Source organism: Megalobrama amblycephala, linkage group LG7 (assembly GCF_018812025.1).
Source record: "Megalobrama amblycephala isolate DHTTF-2021 linkage group LG7, ASM1881202v1, whole genome shotgun sequence".
Taxonomy (NCBI): Eukaryota; Metazoa; Chordata; class Actinopteri; order Cypriniformes; family Xenocyprididae; genus Megalobrama; species Megalobrama amblycephala.
This window is the reverse complement of record NC_063050.1, coordinates 47,866,125-47,883,958: the sequence shown is the minus strand read 5'-3', so window position 1 is coordinate 47,883,958 and position 17,834 is coordinate 47,866,125. Positions and strand designations below refer to the sequence as shown.

The 17,834-nt window shown below is 34.4% G+C and overlaps 2 protein-coding genes across 15 annotated transcripts in view; both read left to right on the top strand.

The window, feature by feature from the left end:
- dmd (dystrophin) overlaps window positions 1-7,829 on the top strand; it is a 129,335-nt gene extending 121,506 nt beyond the window's left edge. For 6 of the 14 annotated variants that reach the window (XM_048197886.1, XM_048197889.1, XM_048197885.1 and 3 more), the window contains 3 exons: window positions 247-367; window positions 3,557-3,649; window positions 7,336-7,829. In XM_048197886.1, the coding sequence (XP_048053843.1) occupies window positions 247-367; window positions 3,557-3,649; window positions 7,336-7,433 (312 nt within the window). In that variant the 3' untranslated portion in view covers window positions 7,434-7,829. The other 8 variants (XM_048197892.1, XM_048197891.1, XM_048197890.1 and 5 more) reach the window with 7 other exon arrangements.
- A 1,072-nt stretch (window positions 7,830-8,901) lies between these two features.
- crfb15 (cytokine receptor family member B15) lies at window positions 8,902-17,790 on the top strand. The gene is made up of 7 exons (XM_048197884.1): window positions 8,902-11,289; window positions 13,206-13,323; window positions 13,568-13,734; window positions 14,423-14,577; window positions 14,969-15,128; window positions 15,356-15,486; window positions 17,076-17,790. Exons 1-7 carry the CDS (start codon window positions 11,208-11,210, stop codon window positions 17,460-17,462), a joined length of 1,200 nt encoding a protein of 399 aa, XP_048053841.1. The 5' UTR covers window positions 8,902-11,207; the 3' UTR covers window positions 17,463-17,790.
- Window positions 17,791-17,834: the final 44 nt, after the last annotated feature.

Genomic DNA, 17,834 nt, shown 5'->3' with positions numbered 1-17,834 from the left:
TTGGCTCGACTGTCTTGTTTCTAAAACCTGAATGATGCAAAAACACAGCAACTCTGAGAGCCCATTCTCTTGTTTTATATTGCAATTATTCATGTTTTGAGAAAGTCCTTGGGGAAAGTTTTAGATTGAAAATATATAATAGAATGTTTTGAAATAAATTTGGAAATACAGAAGTACAACCCAGTGCTGATGTCTACGTCCAGTCCCCTGCCTAATCTATATGGTTCCTTTCTACCTATGTCCTAGCCACAGACTGAGTCCAAGGTGAATGGCACTGCCCTGTCCTCACCCTCCACTGCCTCTCCGAGATCTGACACCAGCCTGGCCTCACTGCGTGTGGCCGCAAGCCAAACCACAGAGACCATGGGTAAATGTCCCTAACAACTTCAGTTTAAACCTAACTCTTCAGCATTATTCCTAAAAACAGATTTAACATGTTCTAAAACTTTAAGCAGGGCAAATAAGTAATCAGTGTTATGTCAGTCTTACCTATTGACTTGTTGAAAGAAACGTTCCATCCTTAGTAGGATACTAAAATATACCAGCAAACAATATTTTTTATTAATTATTAAAATAATAGTAAACGCATTATCTTCTGTTTTGGTGTTTCTTGAATTATTCTGTGTACAAGTTAGTGTTGTCAAAAATGTCGATACTGAAATATCTGAAATAGTTCCAATACCAGCTGCGCGTTCTTTCTCTCTCTTCTCCTTGCGTCCTTTCACTCATCTCATTCGCTCCGGTTGAATAGTGCTTGTATTGCACATAATTTTAGGTTTTGCACTTGCATCAAAAGCGAATGCACCAATGATATATATGTGGTGCTCACACAAAGCCACCTCTGAAACAGCTTGCGACTACCAAATTGACTTCATTTTCGTGGCTTATTGCGCTTGAACGGTCAAATACATACAAAATTATTTTCAAAATGCCCTGCAATCTCTTCCAGAGTATTCAGGTAAATACAGTCAGTTTTGGAGCGTAAATAGTTGAGAGAAAACACCTGTTGTGTAACAGTATATTGGATCCATGCATAAGCTCTTAAAGTGACAGCAGCCTAATAAACCTGCTGCTTTCTGTCGTGTTAATAAAAGAACAAAAGACAGAGTAAATCGCTCACTGCTCTTGACTAACTTTTGTAACTTTAATTGTAAGCATTAATCTGAATTTTCTTTTTACAATAAAGACTATCCAGTGTTTTATATTTGATATATTTTACTTTCATTTCTGTAGTATTTCTTACATCAATACTACTGTTAGACCCACCGGAAAAACTTAAAACCATGTTTATTTCGTTTGTCAAAAAATTAAATAAAATTATGAAATAAGTTATCTGTATGGCGGTATACATGGCACTTTTCCCTGTGGTATCGAAAATGGTATCGAATTTCAATATTTTTCAAGGTATCGTATCAAATTTGGAAATTCCAGTATCGTGACAACACTAGTACAAGTAAAAACTAGTCATTAATACAGTCCCCTCTGTGACCACTGTTAAAATGAATTGATTAATTTCCTAATTACAATGCATGTCAGTTAACTAGTCAAATTATGTTCAGTAACTGTACTTGTGTACTTTGTAAGACTTGGCTTGAAGCCCAGGCTGGTTTCAGCAAAAGATTTTCAGAACCGATAGAGGCAATTTTCTTATCTGTGCCAAACAAAAAGGAATACAGGGAGCTTTTATTTGTGTGAACACAAAAGAAGTGTTTTTTGCCCTTAACTGCTAGCCAGCATCTTATTTGTTCCAAAACAAACACAAGTTCCAAAAAAAACGGAGTCTCCTTCAGTATTTGAAGAACAAACACCAATCATTTTATAAGTGCAGTTTGATGTTTATGAATCAGATTATCTATAATGCCTTCCAGTAGTGTATTCACTGTTTTTCTGTTTGTTTGGTTTTTTATTTTTAACACATTGATGAATCAGAAATATTTTTTAAATTCATCCAGATAAAAGACTTAACTTCAGTTATGAGTTTTCATACATACCTACATACATATCTGGAACTGGAATTTATACTTTACATGCCATTAGTCATATTTTTCCATTTAAATGTATTTATTGAATACCTGACACAATTTAGTGGTGTGAATACAGGTAGAGAATTTTCTGAATTTTATACAACTGTGTAAAATTACACATTTTCTAAATTAATATTTGTTTTTATATTGAAATGACACAATACTTGGGTAGTTGAGTTCAAGTGTCATCAGTGTTCTGTAGTGTGATGTACTTAATATGAAACTTTTTCACACATTTACTAATTTGTTTAATTATTATATCTTGTTTTAATGGTCTTTTATGCTCTGATCTTTTAAAATGGACCATTTAAACAAACATGCAGTGTGTGTGTGTGTGTGTGTGTGATATATGCAGTCTAATGTTTTTCATAACTTTTCTCATGTTATCTGACATATTATAACCTCCTAATTAATCTTTTTACCTGTATAACTGTTTATTATTGCTTACAGTTATAGTTTTTGTTTAACAGGAACCAGAGCATCAATTTATTTCTAGGTTCATTCCTACCGCGACCACCATGATTCTGATACACATCATTTAATAATGTATATATAATGGCTTTCTTTTATAATGACTATTTTTGGAGTGTTTTGGCCTTATCTGTTTTATTTATTTATTATATAACACTTTTATCAAACATTTTTAGTTGATTTTTTTCCATGTGACACAAGTCTCAAATAATTGTTTTGTTTTGCTGTTTTTATTAATTTATTACCCAAAATTTAATCAATGATTATACATTTATTATGGAAATTTTGAAATTTATTTTATATCTTTTAATAATTAGAGATCTTACTTTTATATTTGTTGTTTTCTCGGCAAAAAGAGAGAACCCCCAAGATACATTGTTGGCAAGATCACAAAAACAAGATGTTTTATTAGTGTATACATTTTTAATTTAAAAAAAAGTTTTTGCTTATTTGCCTTTTTGATATTTGACTTTGGCCAGAGTTTTGTTTGAATGTAAAATAGACTTTTATTGAGCTAAACTTGCTGCTTGAATGTTTTCATTTCTTCTCATTTCACATTCAGTGGCTTCAAAACTCTGGGACTGCATTTCAAATCTGGGGTTTTCATTTAAGCCTCCAAATAGAAAAACAAAATTGTGGAATTTTGAAAAAGTTATGATATAGATCGATATAATCAAATATGTGGCGTTGACCTTTTGATCCCCCTTCGTACAGATAGTCTGAGGTTTGAAGTACAAAATGCTTCTCAAATCATACTATATAACATGATCATTGATCAAATTCATGTTAATATTCCACAAATCCACTACACTGATGTTTCAACTTGCAAAGAAATCTTTTAACATTGTGGAAACATTTTTATTTGTGTTCTCAGACTATTGGACCCTGTTGTACTCTATATGAGAGTCCTCAACATCACCTTCTATATTATCCTCTAAGTCAATAATGCAGGAAGCAAACACTGTCTCTGTTTGAACATGAGATGTCATGGCGGCAGGACAACTTCCAGGGTTTTTAAGGTCAGTTCTCAGTTGTAATTGGGTCGCTGCTGTGTGTTTCAGGTGATGATGAGCTGTCCAGTCCCTCCCAGGATGCAAGCACTGGATTAGAGGACGTCATCGAGCAGCTCAACAATTCCTTCCCTCACAGCCAAGGTGAGAATCCATCTACACTGTCTGTTACAAGAAGGTCAAAAAGTTTTAAAGTGCCCCTGTTAGGCTATTTTAAAGGCTCCTAAGTTTGTTTCGGAGGTCTCCTACAATAGATTTGCATGCATCAAAGTTCAAAAAACACTTTTTCTCGTAATATACATTGCAGCATCACCTCTTTTCTTATAGTGTCTGAAACTGTTCGATCAAGGATTCAGTCACTCTAAACCCCTCCTTTCTGTTAGCCTACTCTGCTCTGATTGGTCAGATGACCCAGTCTGCTGTGATGGGTCTACCGCTTACCGACGTTATCTGAATTTCAGCTCTGGAGGTTTCCTCAGCACTTGATTCACAGCGATATGAACATGGCATTGGTTTTACTGACTCTTCACATCCTCATCCTTAGGAAGTGCATGCAAAGTAGATTTGCTTTCACAAAGATTTTGTGCAGAAAACGGCGTCTTTTCGAGATGTTGACAGCACAAATCAAACTCTTCCTGGCCTCAGCTACAACTACAGTTTTTCAGACATTTTGGTTCTTTCTATTGGGAGGCAATTACTCTATTTATTATATACTTTGATCTTTGAAGCGTTGCAGGCCTTTTATATTCACAAACAGCTGTCTTACTCTGCATGAAAGGTAATATTTGAAGAAGCATAATATGGGCACTTTAAACTATCACTATTAATTACATGTATTGTGTAGTTTAAAGTAATTACAGATTGACAGTCAATTGGAGATGTCTAATACTTTAGATTATTTTAGCAATATGGAGAAAAAGATGAATTGGTAGCAGTTTACAATAAGGTTTCATTTGTTAACTTTAGTTAAAATTAACTAACAATGAACAATACTTCTATAGTTCTATAGTTTTTAGGTGAAGTAACCCTTTAATATAAATCTCAGCATTTACTAATACATTTTAAGATCAAAAGTTGTCTGTTAACATTATTGCAACTATTTGTTAATGCATTTCTTAATGTTAATACACAAGATCTTTTTGTAAAGTACTAGAGATGAATTTTGAACCACCTCTGTAAATTTTTCCAACCCACTGCTTTTCTACTCTTTGCATGATTAAGTCACTAAATGCTCCTTTGTTTCTTATGCCTCTACTTTTTCCATTGCGAATAGATTTTAGGATGCATTTCCAAATGATAAAATATGAAAATATATTTTTTAATAGACAGAATGAGTCTATAAATAATTAAACCTAAAACAACAGAGAAATTCTTGGGGAATATTGATGTACATTATCTTCTTAACATAAGCGTTTCTCTTTTTAACAGTGACTCTTAACAGGATATGTGTTGTGAGCAAGCAGAGAATTGCAAATGCATAATAATAATAATAATAAACATCAGAAAAGATTTTATGGAAGCTAAACAGCTTGTTCTGGTAAATAGTGCTTGTTTGCTGCAGTACACATTCTGTTTAGATTCAGTCTAACTGCCTATCTCTACTCCACCTTTACTGATTTTTCTTATTTCCTGTTTTCCTCTGTCTAAGGAGGTGGACGGCTAAACCCATGAGAGGTTAGTATTGTTACTAACCCTTTACTCGTTTTACTCTTTTCTGGTCTTATCCACTTCACACTATGATTTGAAGTTTGTTGACAGGATGCATTTATTTGTTGTTGTTGTTGTTGTTTTTTGTGTGTTTTTTTTAAAAAACAAAACCGTAATATTGTGAAATATTACAACAATCTAAAATATCTATTTTCTATTTGAATATGTTTTAAAAATGTAATTTATTCCTGAGAAGGCAAATCTGAATTTTAAGCAGCCATTACTCCAGTCTTCAGTGTCACATGATCCATAAATTTTTGCCTCTGTATCATATATTCCTGCTTCTCAAGATACATTTCTTTTTATATATATTAGAGCTGCACAATTCTGGATAAATTTAGAATCACAATTTTTTGTTTCAAATAGAGATCACGATTCTCCCACAATTCTGAATGGACAACTAAACAAAATAGCATGATTTGCTAGAGGTTCTAAATGTTAATTGCTGCAGTCTATTTAAAAATGTGTAATGAAATTGAACAAATTATTTATAAAAAAAAAAAAATCAGTTTGAATGAATAATTAAATGACTCACTCATAAATACTCCTTGTTTCATTACTGGATGAATCTGCGTTTTTGAATGAATCTCTTGAATTAATGATTCAATGACAAGTACATTTTTAAGTCACTTGTCGCCACCTACTGGCATAACATTGTAATTGATAGAATTTTTGTTTAACCCTTAAATGCATGACTGTTTCGCCAATCATTCTTACATATTCGGGTCTTTATCGAACCGGATCTATATCTAACACGGAAGGATCTCTACCTGTTGCGATAATATAAAACTCCTCTGATATTAGAGTAACAATTACAGAAGAATAAAATAAATCGTATTTTGTTACCTTTTGGAACTTGAAAGGGTTCAGTTTGAGCAGATGTTTTATGCCATCATCACTGTCCTCGTCAGAGCTCATTTCCCAGTAAATTCGGCAAATAATGGAATAGTTTTATGTTTGAGGTCACGAATATGAGCCCATTTGCGATCTCAAACGTATTCTCAAAACTATATAATTTTCAACATCTTCAAAATCAATATTTTGATCACTAACAGCTTCACCAGATCCATCCAGTGACAGTTACAATCATATTTGATTGCGTTCAGTACTTGCTCTGCAGTAAATCGCTGAGCCATTTCATGTTTTTCTTATTTCGTTTTCTGTCACTGTGAATCGTGAATCGTCACTTCAGCATTGTTTCAGACATTGCCACCTTGTGGAATAAAGGTGAATTGCACTTATTCCGTCATCTAAGATTCAATTATTGTTGTGAAGAAAAAGTATACATACACTCATACACACCTCGGGTTGTTTACGACCCTATACGATTTTTACAAAAAATGAATACAAAAATAGGCATTCTTTTATAATTTTATGATTTTTTTCTTGTTATATTCTTTATAATGAATTGATTGAGGAATACCAAGAAGGTTGATGTCTAACTTTAAAAAATGAACGAGGAGGAGGGTAGTGAATGACGTCCCGGGTCACTAAAGACCCGAGGTATGCATTTAAGGGTTAAAGTTCCAAATTTCTTTCAAAGAGGTGATTTACTCTATTTTGATTGTTACCGTAGACATCAGTGTTTATATCCAAACTATAAACATTTATCCCAGTACTTCTGTGATAATTTTAATATTTGTAACAGAAATAATGATACTGTGTTGTTGGAATGACTGTTTCATACCTATACATGACAACTGCTTTCTCTGGGTCAGCGGCAGCGCAAGCGCAGATCTAAATGTTCCGGTGTGATTTTGTCAAAGGGTTAATAGACACAGCAGAATCATTATCATTTAGGAATGAGATTGCGGTCTTTTAATAATTAATCGTGCAGCTCTAATATATATCTTATTATTCCACATATCCCTACTGACAACAAAAGAATCCCACATATACATATTTTGACACTATCTGGCTTTTCTCTGGTCTTGATATCAAATTGGCATTTACATTTAGTGTCAGCATATGCAACAATATAAGACTGTGCAAATAAACACCCAAACTCTCAAAACGATTTGAAATTTGTCTGTTCCTCTACATTTAGCAGTTTTACATATAGCATATTGTTGCATTGCTTGTTCAGACTCTGACATCAGATCTGGTTTTTCCATTTCCCACAGGTCCTAATGTGGGAAGTCTTTTCCACATGGTTGATAACATTGGACATGCCATGGAGTCGTTGGTTAATGTAATAACCGAGGAGCAGGATTTAGACTGAAGATGTCTTCTCCTCATTGCATGCTTTTGTAGTGTCAACAACTGGACAGGATATGTTTACAATGGGAATATCAATAAAAATCTATTTTTCTGAAGGATCGCGGTTCCACATTGTAGATTTGATCTTTAGTAGTTTCAGTAGTTTCTTACGGAGAGTCTAGAATTGTTTATTAATAAAAAATAAAAAAAAGGTTTTTAAACTTCTATGCAATTGTACAAAAACAGAATGAAAGGTGTGTGATAACATGTAACATTGCGTGCCATGTCTTTGTACAGAGTGGAGCGCATTTTAAAAGTGTTTTATCTAAATGGGTGACTAAGTATATGCAGGGGTGCTTTATCAACTAATTTTGTTTGTAACAAAATAACAAATGCATATTAAAAGGCAAGTCCATTATCTGTGTGCGTGTTAGCGTGTGCAAAAGAGTGTATGAAACGTGTCTATATGTTTGTTTTTCTGTATGTCAGACGGCCCATTCAACTACTGCAGTCATCATGAAAAGAAAACAGATGTCCTGATTAAAGGTGCAGTAAGCAATTTCTGAGAAACACTGTTGATATTTGAAATCAACCTAAACAAACACACCATTCCAATCATTGCTCCGCCTCCAAAATGCAAGAACACACAGTGCAAGGTTGTCAAAAGTACCAAGTCATTTCCCCCCAGTATTTAGAGCACTGTTGAGCAGATTCTTAAACACATCTGATTGGCCATTGTGTTCACGGCCTAAACATATATGTCTGTGATTGGCTACAATGATCAGCACTTCAAAATCATGTTGTACTGTAAATAGACATCTTTGATGCTCTTCGCCGCTTACACAGATATACACGGGAGCGTTTGAAAGCGGGCATCTATCAGCGGATCCCTAATATATCCGCTGATAGATGCTTTCAAACACACCCGTGTGTGTCTGTGCAAGCACTCTGTGACGAGCGTTAAAGATGTCTATTTACAACATGTTTTGAAGGACTGATCATTGTAGCCAATCACAGACATTTCTGTTGAGCGTGTGAACACAATGGCCAAACAGAGGTGTTTAAGAATCCACCAAAGTCCCTTTAAGACAAGTCATTTCACTCGGCGGCCATCTTTGAAACGCCTCTCGGGCATCCTGGGTATCATGCAGCTCCAAAGCTGTTTTCCAAGCTTTCGATTAAATTTCATATTTGAAATCACCAATGAAATCTGACAACAACTGTCTCATAATTTTTTTTCCAAATGCTCGAATCATGACAAAAAAACGGTATTTTTTAGGCTGGATCAAGCTAATGCGCATGCGCAGATCTAAACGCGCGTCTCTTGTGCCTCATTTCGGAGGCGCCCGTCTGACTGTTTCTATAGAAACCAGTGCTTCTAACGGCCGCTGCAGTGACACGATGACTTTACCAGATGGCGATTGGCTCTTATTTAGAAGGCGGGGCTTATTCCGCCATAATGCGCATTACACTTTCTCCCATTCAAAACAATACGAGTGACACGTCTTGTGTTATTCTATAGTCTTTGGAATCCGCTCAATAGGGGGAAATGCTGGCGTCGTCACATTTTTCAAATTTCAGTACCGACTTGGTACCGAAGTCTGTACTTTTGACAAACACTAGTGAAAGGGTGGATGTCTATCACAAAAGAAGATAAGCAAAATAAAGTTTTGCCAAAAATGATGAATGAACGACAAGGAAGCACAAAAAAAGGATAAACGAAAAGGAGTTCGTTGTTAGTCTCCAGCGGCACACACTCAAAACTAATGTTACTTGCGCAACCTCTGCGTCCATTTTCAGGCCTTCTCGCTTGGGTCTCTTCAGCGCTGGAAAATGTTTCTAATATTAAAGTGGTTCCTAAAGTTCTTGCCTGATCATAACCCTTCTTTTTCCAGTGAGATTCCTCTGACCTTTTCTTTTTTGTAATGTCTCTCAGCCATCTCTCTTTCTACAGTCTTTCTTTAAATCTCCCTCTTGCTCTCTCTCTCTCTCCGCCCCCATCATGAGTGGACCCGCCCCCTACTGCTGATTGGCTACAAGTGTGTTGAGGCGCTCGGTCTGATCCGCTTTCAACAGCGTTTCTCAGAAATCTCTTACTGCACCTTTTAGGTTAAATACTGTCTACCTCAGAAATGCCCTCCCTCCATGCTCTGTCCATGTTTATTAATGGAGCAATAAGAATTGTAATCATAATATTTATGTATTAATGACAACTTCCTGATGGGACAGACAGACATTCTTTTGCTAGAGACATTTTAACCCATGTACCGGAATGATAGTTTATCTAGTGCTTAAATCTTATGGTGTTAGTTGTATTTCTATAATTAACACAAAATAAGAGAAAAGGACGTCCAGTCCACTTTACAGAAATTTGACAGAATTGGGGTGTTTAATCATAAAGTTTGAAATTAAAGACAAAAATCCTAACAATTAACCTCTAATAATAATAACCATCTTGCAATACTGGAATGAATCATAAATGGAAGGTCATGTTGTCATTGTTCTAGTAATCTTTGACTTTCATCTGAGGTAATTTATTGTCATCGACATCTAAAAATGCTTAGCACGGTTTACAGAAAACCACTTGAGATGATGAAACGATACAAAATATTCCCGCTCTGCATTGTTCTTTAACACATCTGAGTTTGTTTCTGTCTTTTTATTAAACCTTTATGCTTTGTGTGAACAAATATATAGAAATAAATGATTATAATGTATATGTATGCACAATTTATGACCGTTACAATTACAAAAGAGTTTAGCACCTTGGAGATGAGCATGTCCAGAGAACTGCATATTTATTTCTGAGATGTGCTATTTGATTCCAACTCTTGTTCTGAAATACTACATTTTATTTGTAATCGCAAAAGGAATATTTTACCAGACAATGAAATGTAATTGTGGTTTTCTTAACTTGCCACTGCATTAGTTGATAAAAATGAAAACGCATTATGGCCACCATTTGTCTGTTTCATTATGGATTCACAAGGTGATGCTGCCACAAAGCAATTATTGATGATTGCTTTATCATCTGAAATATAGCTTTTATGAAAATGTATCGGAGAAATTAAATGTTAGCTATTTAAAAGAAAGCCAGGCTAACTTGTGGCTTTAACAAGTATGATGGTTCATATGAAATGCACAATAAATGAAGTAAAATAATAAAAATGCTATTTAAAATGACTTGATAAATATTTTATGAAGAATTTCTTATGTACAATTCTAAACTGCTTAATATAACAATCTCTGAATTTATACTTTATTTTTTAAAATTATTTATCAGTTAAACATATCAAATAATTTTAGATACATGAATGGTGAGATAAGTTACACTGTATAGCCACTCGGGGCAGTGTTGAGACACTTTATTTCCAAACCACAGGAGAGTTTCCCTGTTTTTTCCCTGGTAGTCAAGAATTTTTACTTTCCAATAATACACACAATAGAGATGATTGTTAAAACGTGACTTTTTATGAAAGAAAAAATAAAATATTGCGTAAAATTTGTCAGTCTACATATACATTTAAATTTATGTTAGTGTTGACGTTGGACAAAGTAAAGCAAAAGTACATTACACAAATAAATACCATTTTACTAATCAGCAGAGTTACTCCCAGCATTGTTGTCATTAATGACCTAGTCTGTTGCTAAAAGTTTTGTGTGTGTTTTTTTTTTTTTTTTTACCCCCACCACAAAGAGGAAGCAGTTGAGTCATAATGCTCCCGGTTCCTCTCAAGCACATGACAAATAGACTTTGAAGTTTAAAAGCTCTCAGACACAACTTGTCCCATCAGTGATGCTGTCAGTCATGTTCGTGAAGCTCAGGCTGTTGGCTCTCATATTCTTTGTGACCAAGGATGTTCAGCCCACCTATGCTGGTCAGTATTATTTGCTTCTTTATAATTAGTGTTTTTAGGTAATATTTTGAAATTAAACAATATATATATATATATATACTATGTTTTTTGTACTAAATAACTTTAATTCATTTTTGTTTGCCATTACTGTACTTATTTTCATTGACAAGTATTAAGACTGACCTTTACAAAGAATTTTATGATACTATAGTGTATTAATAATGCTGCGTATATGCAGTGCAATAGTATTTAGACGTATAAAATTTACACTCTAAAAAATAATTAAGGGGATTTAAGTAAACCTTTTGGTATTTTGATGGTTCACTTTAGATATTCTAACTATAAGTAACTTTGCAACTATGTCAGCTAACTCTCATCAGCTTAATATCTGCTAACACTTTATTTTGATGGTCCCCCAACAGACCTTCAACGAACTACAAGTAACTTTGTAACTACATGTCAACTTATTCTGCTTACCTGAACCCTAACACCTAACCTAACAATCTACTACAGTCTACTAATACACTAATAATAGTTAGTTGACATGTAGTTGCAAAGTTACTTATAGTTAGTAGAATGTCTAAAGTGGACCATCGATATAAAGTGTAACCAACCTTTTAAGTTGCAACATTTTGCCTTGTTCTGTTGACATCATTATGTTGATCATTAAATTAACTTAATATTGTGTGTAATTTAAATTCAAATTTCTGTTAATTGATTAAAAAACTTCATGAAACGTTGAAAATTGAGCAGTGGATTTCTAGCTCCCAGCATGCTAATGATGTCCCAGCATACTATTTGTTTTTAGTGAAGAGAAATACCTGTTAATTATGGAAGCCCATTTCCGCCACTAAATAAAAAAATTAACGACTTTTTATCTCAGAATTCTGACTTTTTTTATTCTGAGTTTATATCTCAGAATTCTGACTTTATATCTCGTAATTCTGACTTTATATAACGCAATTGTAAGAAAAAAAAGTCTGAGATATAAACTCGCAATTGCGAGATAAAAAGTCGCAACTACTGTTTTTATTTTTTTATTTAGTGGCGGAAATGAGCCTCCATAGTTGGTGTTTAATGCTGTTATGTTTGACATTCAAAAGCGCTTCTGTAATGTTGAAGTTTTTGTGGTTACCATTGTGCTGAAGAGTACATGCAGGTAAACACTGCATTGACTCTATAAGCAGTGACAGCGCTAATGCTAGTGACAAGTAATATCTTACTTGTTCGTGCTATCACAGCTGTGGATTTTAATAAGATATATTGGTTCCAGGGCTACAACTCGAGTAGTTGGAGCAAATTCATTTTTTAAGTTCCTCTACTCAATGTAGTTTGTTGGTTAAACTTAATTTCATTTGAAGTTGCCATAACTCAATAAGATTGATGCAAACTGATGCATTATTATTATTATTTATTATAATTTTTTTTTTTTTTTGATCCATTGCATTCTTTTTAGAGTGTATGAATGTCTTTGTCTTAGGTAGTTTTCAAACAAAGCATTCATAGCTTTTAAATAGTACAACAACAGATGTGTTCAAAATGATTAAAAAGTGTTCTAACACTGATTGTCTGCTTGTTAAAGGTTAGTGGAACATTAACATAACCTGTGGTTTCACTGCTGCAGGACACCTGTTCAGACACCCACTAATTAAACATTTGTTTCTTCAGAAATGTTGTTATTAAATGCAGTGGGTTTCTAACTGGGTCATGACCCACTAGTGGGTAGCAGAGGAAATAAATATGTTTGCATGTTTCTGACATGATGCACCACAACTGCCAAATGATAATAGCATTAGGACTTTTGAATGTGTAAAAAATATCCATATTTAACAAGTTATGAAGTAAAACACTTTATAAAGCAAATATATTACATATGTTTTTTATTAAATTCCTCATATTATGTATTATAACTGTGGCGATACTCTGCTTTACTTCAGAAACAAAGCTGGCTGGACCGCAGAATGTGAAGGTGACCTCCATCAATATGGGTGCAGTTGTCGAATGGACATCTCCACACAATCCCATGAGCAATGTGACATACACGGCAAGATATTTGTAAGTACGCTCGAAATACATCTGAAAAGCTCCGACGTGGAAGCAACAAATGCTTGCGTGCCATTATAAAATATACCCATCATATGTGTTTGATTGCTATGAAAGTCAGGGAACTATTGTTCTTCTGGAATCTGATACTTCAGAGGTTTTGCAGAAGTTGAAAACAATAGGCCTATTCTTTACCTGCATTAATAACATATTTGCCTAATATACTTTGTGTTTGTCATCTGCCCTGTCCTTGCAGCCTGAGAAACAAAAATGTTTCCCTCTGTATCAACACCAAAGAGCTGAAATGTGATGCAGGGAAACTGCCAGTTGCATTTGGGACCTACACGTTTCAAGTGCGGGCAGAGGATCAGGAGCTGTTCTCTGAGTGGGTTAATGCATCCAAATTTATACTTAATAAGCACAGTAAGTGTGAATCTGTATTTGCAGCTTTTAGATTGCACTATAGGCTCTGTTGTGTTAAAGGTGCAGTAAGCAATTTCTGAGAAACGCTGTTGAAGTGCCGCAAAACACTTGTAGCCAATAAGCAGTAGGGGGCGTGTCCACTCATGATGGGGGAGGAGACAGGGCAAGAGGGAGATTTGAAGAAATGGCTAAAAGACATTACAAAAGAGAAAAGGTCACTGGAAAATGAAGGGTTATGATCAGACAAGAGCTTTAGGACCCGCGTTAATATTAGAAAAGCTTTCCAGTGCTGGAGAGACCTAAGCGGGAAGGCCTGAAAACAGACGCAGAGGTTGCGTTGTTTCTGTTTCATACATGAATAACATTGTGTGCTGCTGGCGACTAACAACGAACTCCTGCTTGTATTGCCTACTCATGTCCTGTTCGTTCGTCATTCGTTCGTCAACTTCACTTTGTTTTCGAATCTTTAATCTGCTTTGATTCTGCAACGAAAAAGAGACATCCACTCTTGCATTGCGTGTTCATGCCTTTTTTGGGGGTGGAGCATTGAAAAGAAGGGGTGTTTGTTTGGGTTGATTTCAAATATCAAGTGTTCAACAATGATTCTCAGAAATCGCTTACTTCACCTTTAAGTCAATATAACATTCATATATAAAATAATTATATGAACTGCTTTGCTCCCCTGTAGGTATCATAGGACCCCCTACTGTGCGTCTTGTTGTCCAAAATAATAACTTGGATGTGCACGTTCAGCCCCCAGTGCTAAAAGTGGGCAACCTTTCTAAAATATTTGTACAAGTGAACTACATCATCAAATATTGGACAGAAGACCAGGAAGATGCGGTATTTAAACACTTATATTTTTCTGTATCATTCTGTACATAACTTCAGTTACATTTTTCAGAAACTTGAATCCTCAGACATACTTGTTATACACTTAAACTATTGAACTAAAACCATAAAAAGTTGAAATAAACAACTGGAATAAATTATATATATATATATATATATATATATATATATAGCACTAATAAAAAGAATCATTACATATAATGAAATGAAAATAATTTATTCTCAAATTCAAAGTGTGTGTGTTCAAACTCTCCAATATATTAACGTATTGACCTTGTTGTCAAGTAGGAATATTTTATGTGCAGTGAAGCCTGAATTACAAGCCACAAATACATAATTCATATCTTTAAAATAACCATAAGATGATCTTTGTCCCTGATAGGCAATAGAGAGGAAGGTCACTGATGCCAGTGAGGATGTTAAACTGACTATTAAAGGACAACATTCATGGAGCAGATTCTGTGCTCAGGCAAAGGTGCTTCCCAAAGGCTACACAAATCTGGAACAGTTCAGTAAAGCTGTATGTGTGTCCAGCATACCTGGTAAGTGTGGTTTCATCTACAACTGTCACTGCCCTGCAAGATAATGATAAAGCAATCACTATGAATAAAATACGCATGAAGTAGTTTATAGTTATAGTATACTATATAAAATGATATAAATGCATATAGATATTGTGCTTTACAATATGATATTTTCTATGAACAAAGTAATGCCTTCATTCAAATGTATTGTGTGTGTGTGTGTGTGTGTGTGTGTTCATCCAAAGTGACACCAGTGTTCACCAGCTGTGTGATAGCTGCTGCCATCATTCTCCCTCTGGGAATCCTGGCCGTCTGGTTCATCTATAAATTGTACAAATATCTGTACCCTAAAACCAACCTACCAGAACATCTCAAAGTATGTCTCATGCGATTCCACTACACATCATGTGTGTAATACACACAACTTTACTTTATTCGACCATAAAAATGTGCTTGTTAGTATTGTAGATGTTAGAGTATTTAATAATACTTTGAATATAGCTTTTATTTTATATTTCCCATATTCATTATAGTTCTAGGCATTAAAAGTGCTTTTAGTAGTTTCTTTTTTAAACATTTCTGTTTAGCTTTAATTTATTTGGTCCCACTTTATATTAGGTGTCTTCAACTACTATGTATTTACATTTAAATGAATCATTTGATTCAATGCACTTAATGTGCACATACATGTTTGAACATTGTACTTTACATTGTATCTATTTTAAAAAAATATATATATTTCACACTGTTGACTCATCGCTTACACTTTAACCCATCCTTAAAACTATCCACACCACCAAACCTGTCCTTACCTTACCCGAATCCCACCTCAATAGCAGCAAGTGTTTTGCAATACAATATTAACACAATAAATACGTTGGACTTTTTTTTAATGTAAGTACATAGTAGTTAAGGCCACCTAATATAAAGTGGGACTATTTTTTTTTCAGGAATTTTAGTAGGCCTACTTCAGTTACTCCCACTTTATATTATGTGTCTTTAACTGCTATGAACTTACATAAAAAGGTTAAAATTTAGATGTGTTCATGTTGTATTTCTAAACACTTTTGCTGCTATTGAGTTGAGATAAGGGTAAAGTTAGGGACAGGTTGGTATGGTTAGGTTTAAGGACGGGTTAAGAGGTAAAGGAAGGGTTAACAGTGTAATTATAGATTTAACAACATGCAGATATTTTTTTTACATAGGTCTATATGTATATAAGTACAACTGCACGCATGAATATGACCCTTCACAATAGATAATGCTTTACAACGAATTCTGTTAAAGAGCTACATATGACAATTTATATGTTTAATAAAATACCTTACTCAACAGTTGAGTAATAAAAACGCCATCTCTGCGTGTTTGTACAACATTTCAAATCCCCCAGTTTTCGCCAGCTCCGAAAAGCCAAGCCAATGTTGATTCTGGCTTTATTACGAGCTCTTTCGCGCTCTCTTGTTGCCAGCAGACTCTCCTCTGTTCGGCGGTTTTTCTAAACGGGATGATTTCCTCGTGGCCGGTGCAACTTTTCTCTATTTGCGAAAATGACGAGACACGCATAGACACGCATTTATATTTAGACAGGTCTAAAATATAAACGCTTAAAACAGGCATACCATAAGAAGTAGTGATAATGTATTGACATTTAAATTCTTTTAATTCTGAACAAAAAGAAAGTTAATACCTATAAATGTTAAACACAAAAATAATAAAATATAGTGGGACCCTTCAATTTAAACATATTTCAGTTATTTTATTTAATATTTATTTCAATTGCAGAAAATGGTTATATATAGATAGATAGATAGATAGATAGATAGATAGATAGATAGATAGATAGATAGATAGATAGATAGATAGATAGATAGATAGATAGATAGATAGATAGATAGATAGGGCCTAAATATAGTCAACAATAACAACACTGTTTATAAACCAAAATTTGAAATTGGTTCTTTCTAGAATCTATTCGTACCATCATTTTGGAATGCTGAGGGAACCCAACATTCTCCACACCAGAAAGAACAGCATGATAAAATCAGTGCCATATCTGAGGACCATTTTTGTGAAGCGCTCAGTGAGAAAAGCAAGATCTCAGAGGACAATGACTCTGGGTTGGCCTGTGATCTCCCGCCAATACAAGAGGTGGAAGAGGACTACAAACTGCTCATGAACATGCAACCTGCACCATTATTTTACCCTAATCATCTCTACCCGTTATGTTCGAATAACACACTATTGACTCATTTAAATCAATCCCACTTCGGAGGCTCCACTATCACTCGACCTTGTTACTACAACGTAACAGTCACAAGCTCTGAGCTGAAACACACTGAATGTGTTTGCTGAAGTCACCAACAACAAGCTGGAATGTATGTACTTAAGAAGGATCTTATTGTCTGCAGCAAATATTCCAAAAAAAAAAAAAAGAAAAAAGGAAAAAAAGAGAGATGTATATATAGGCTATATATATATATCATTATGCAGTGGTGCAATGGCTGTCTGTGGAATGTATATAACCTCTTGCATAAAATGTTGTTTACTCATGCTAACAATAGACTGAATGTACTTTTTTGAGAAACTGTTGTTGTCACTGTATGCCTGTAAATGGTTGTATTGTTGTTATTTTGAAATGCATTACAATAAATGAAAGTGAGTTGGATTTCTCTTCCTTGAATCACACTTCTCATTTAGCTCAGTTAATTAAAATAATTCTCTCAA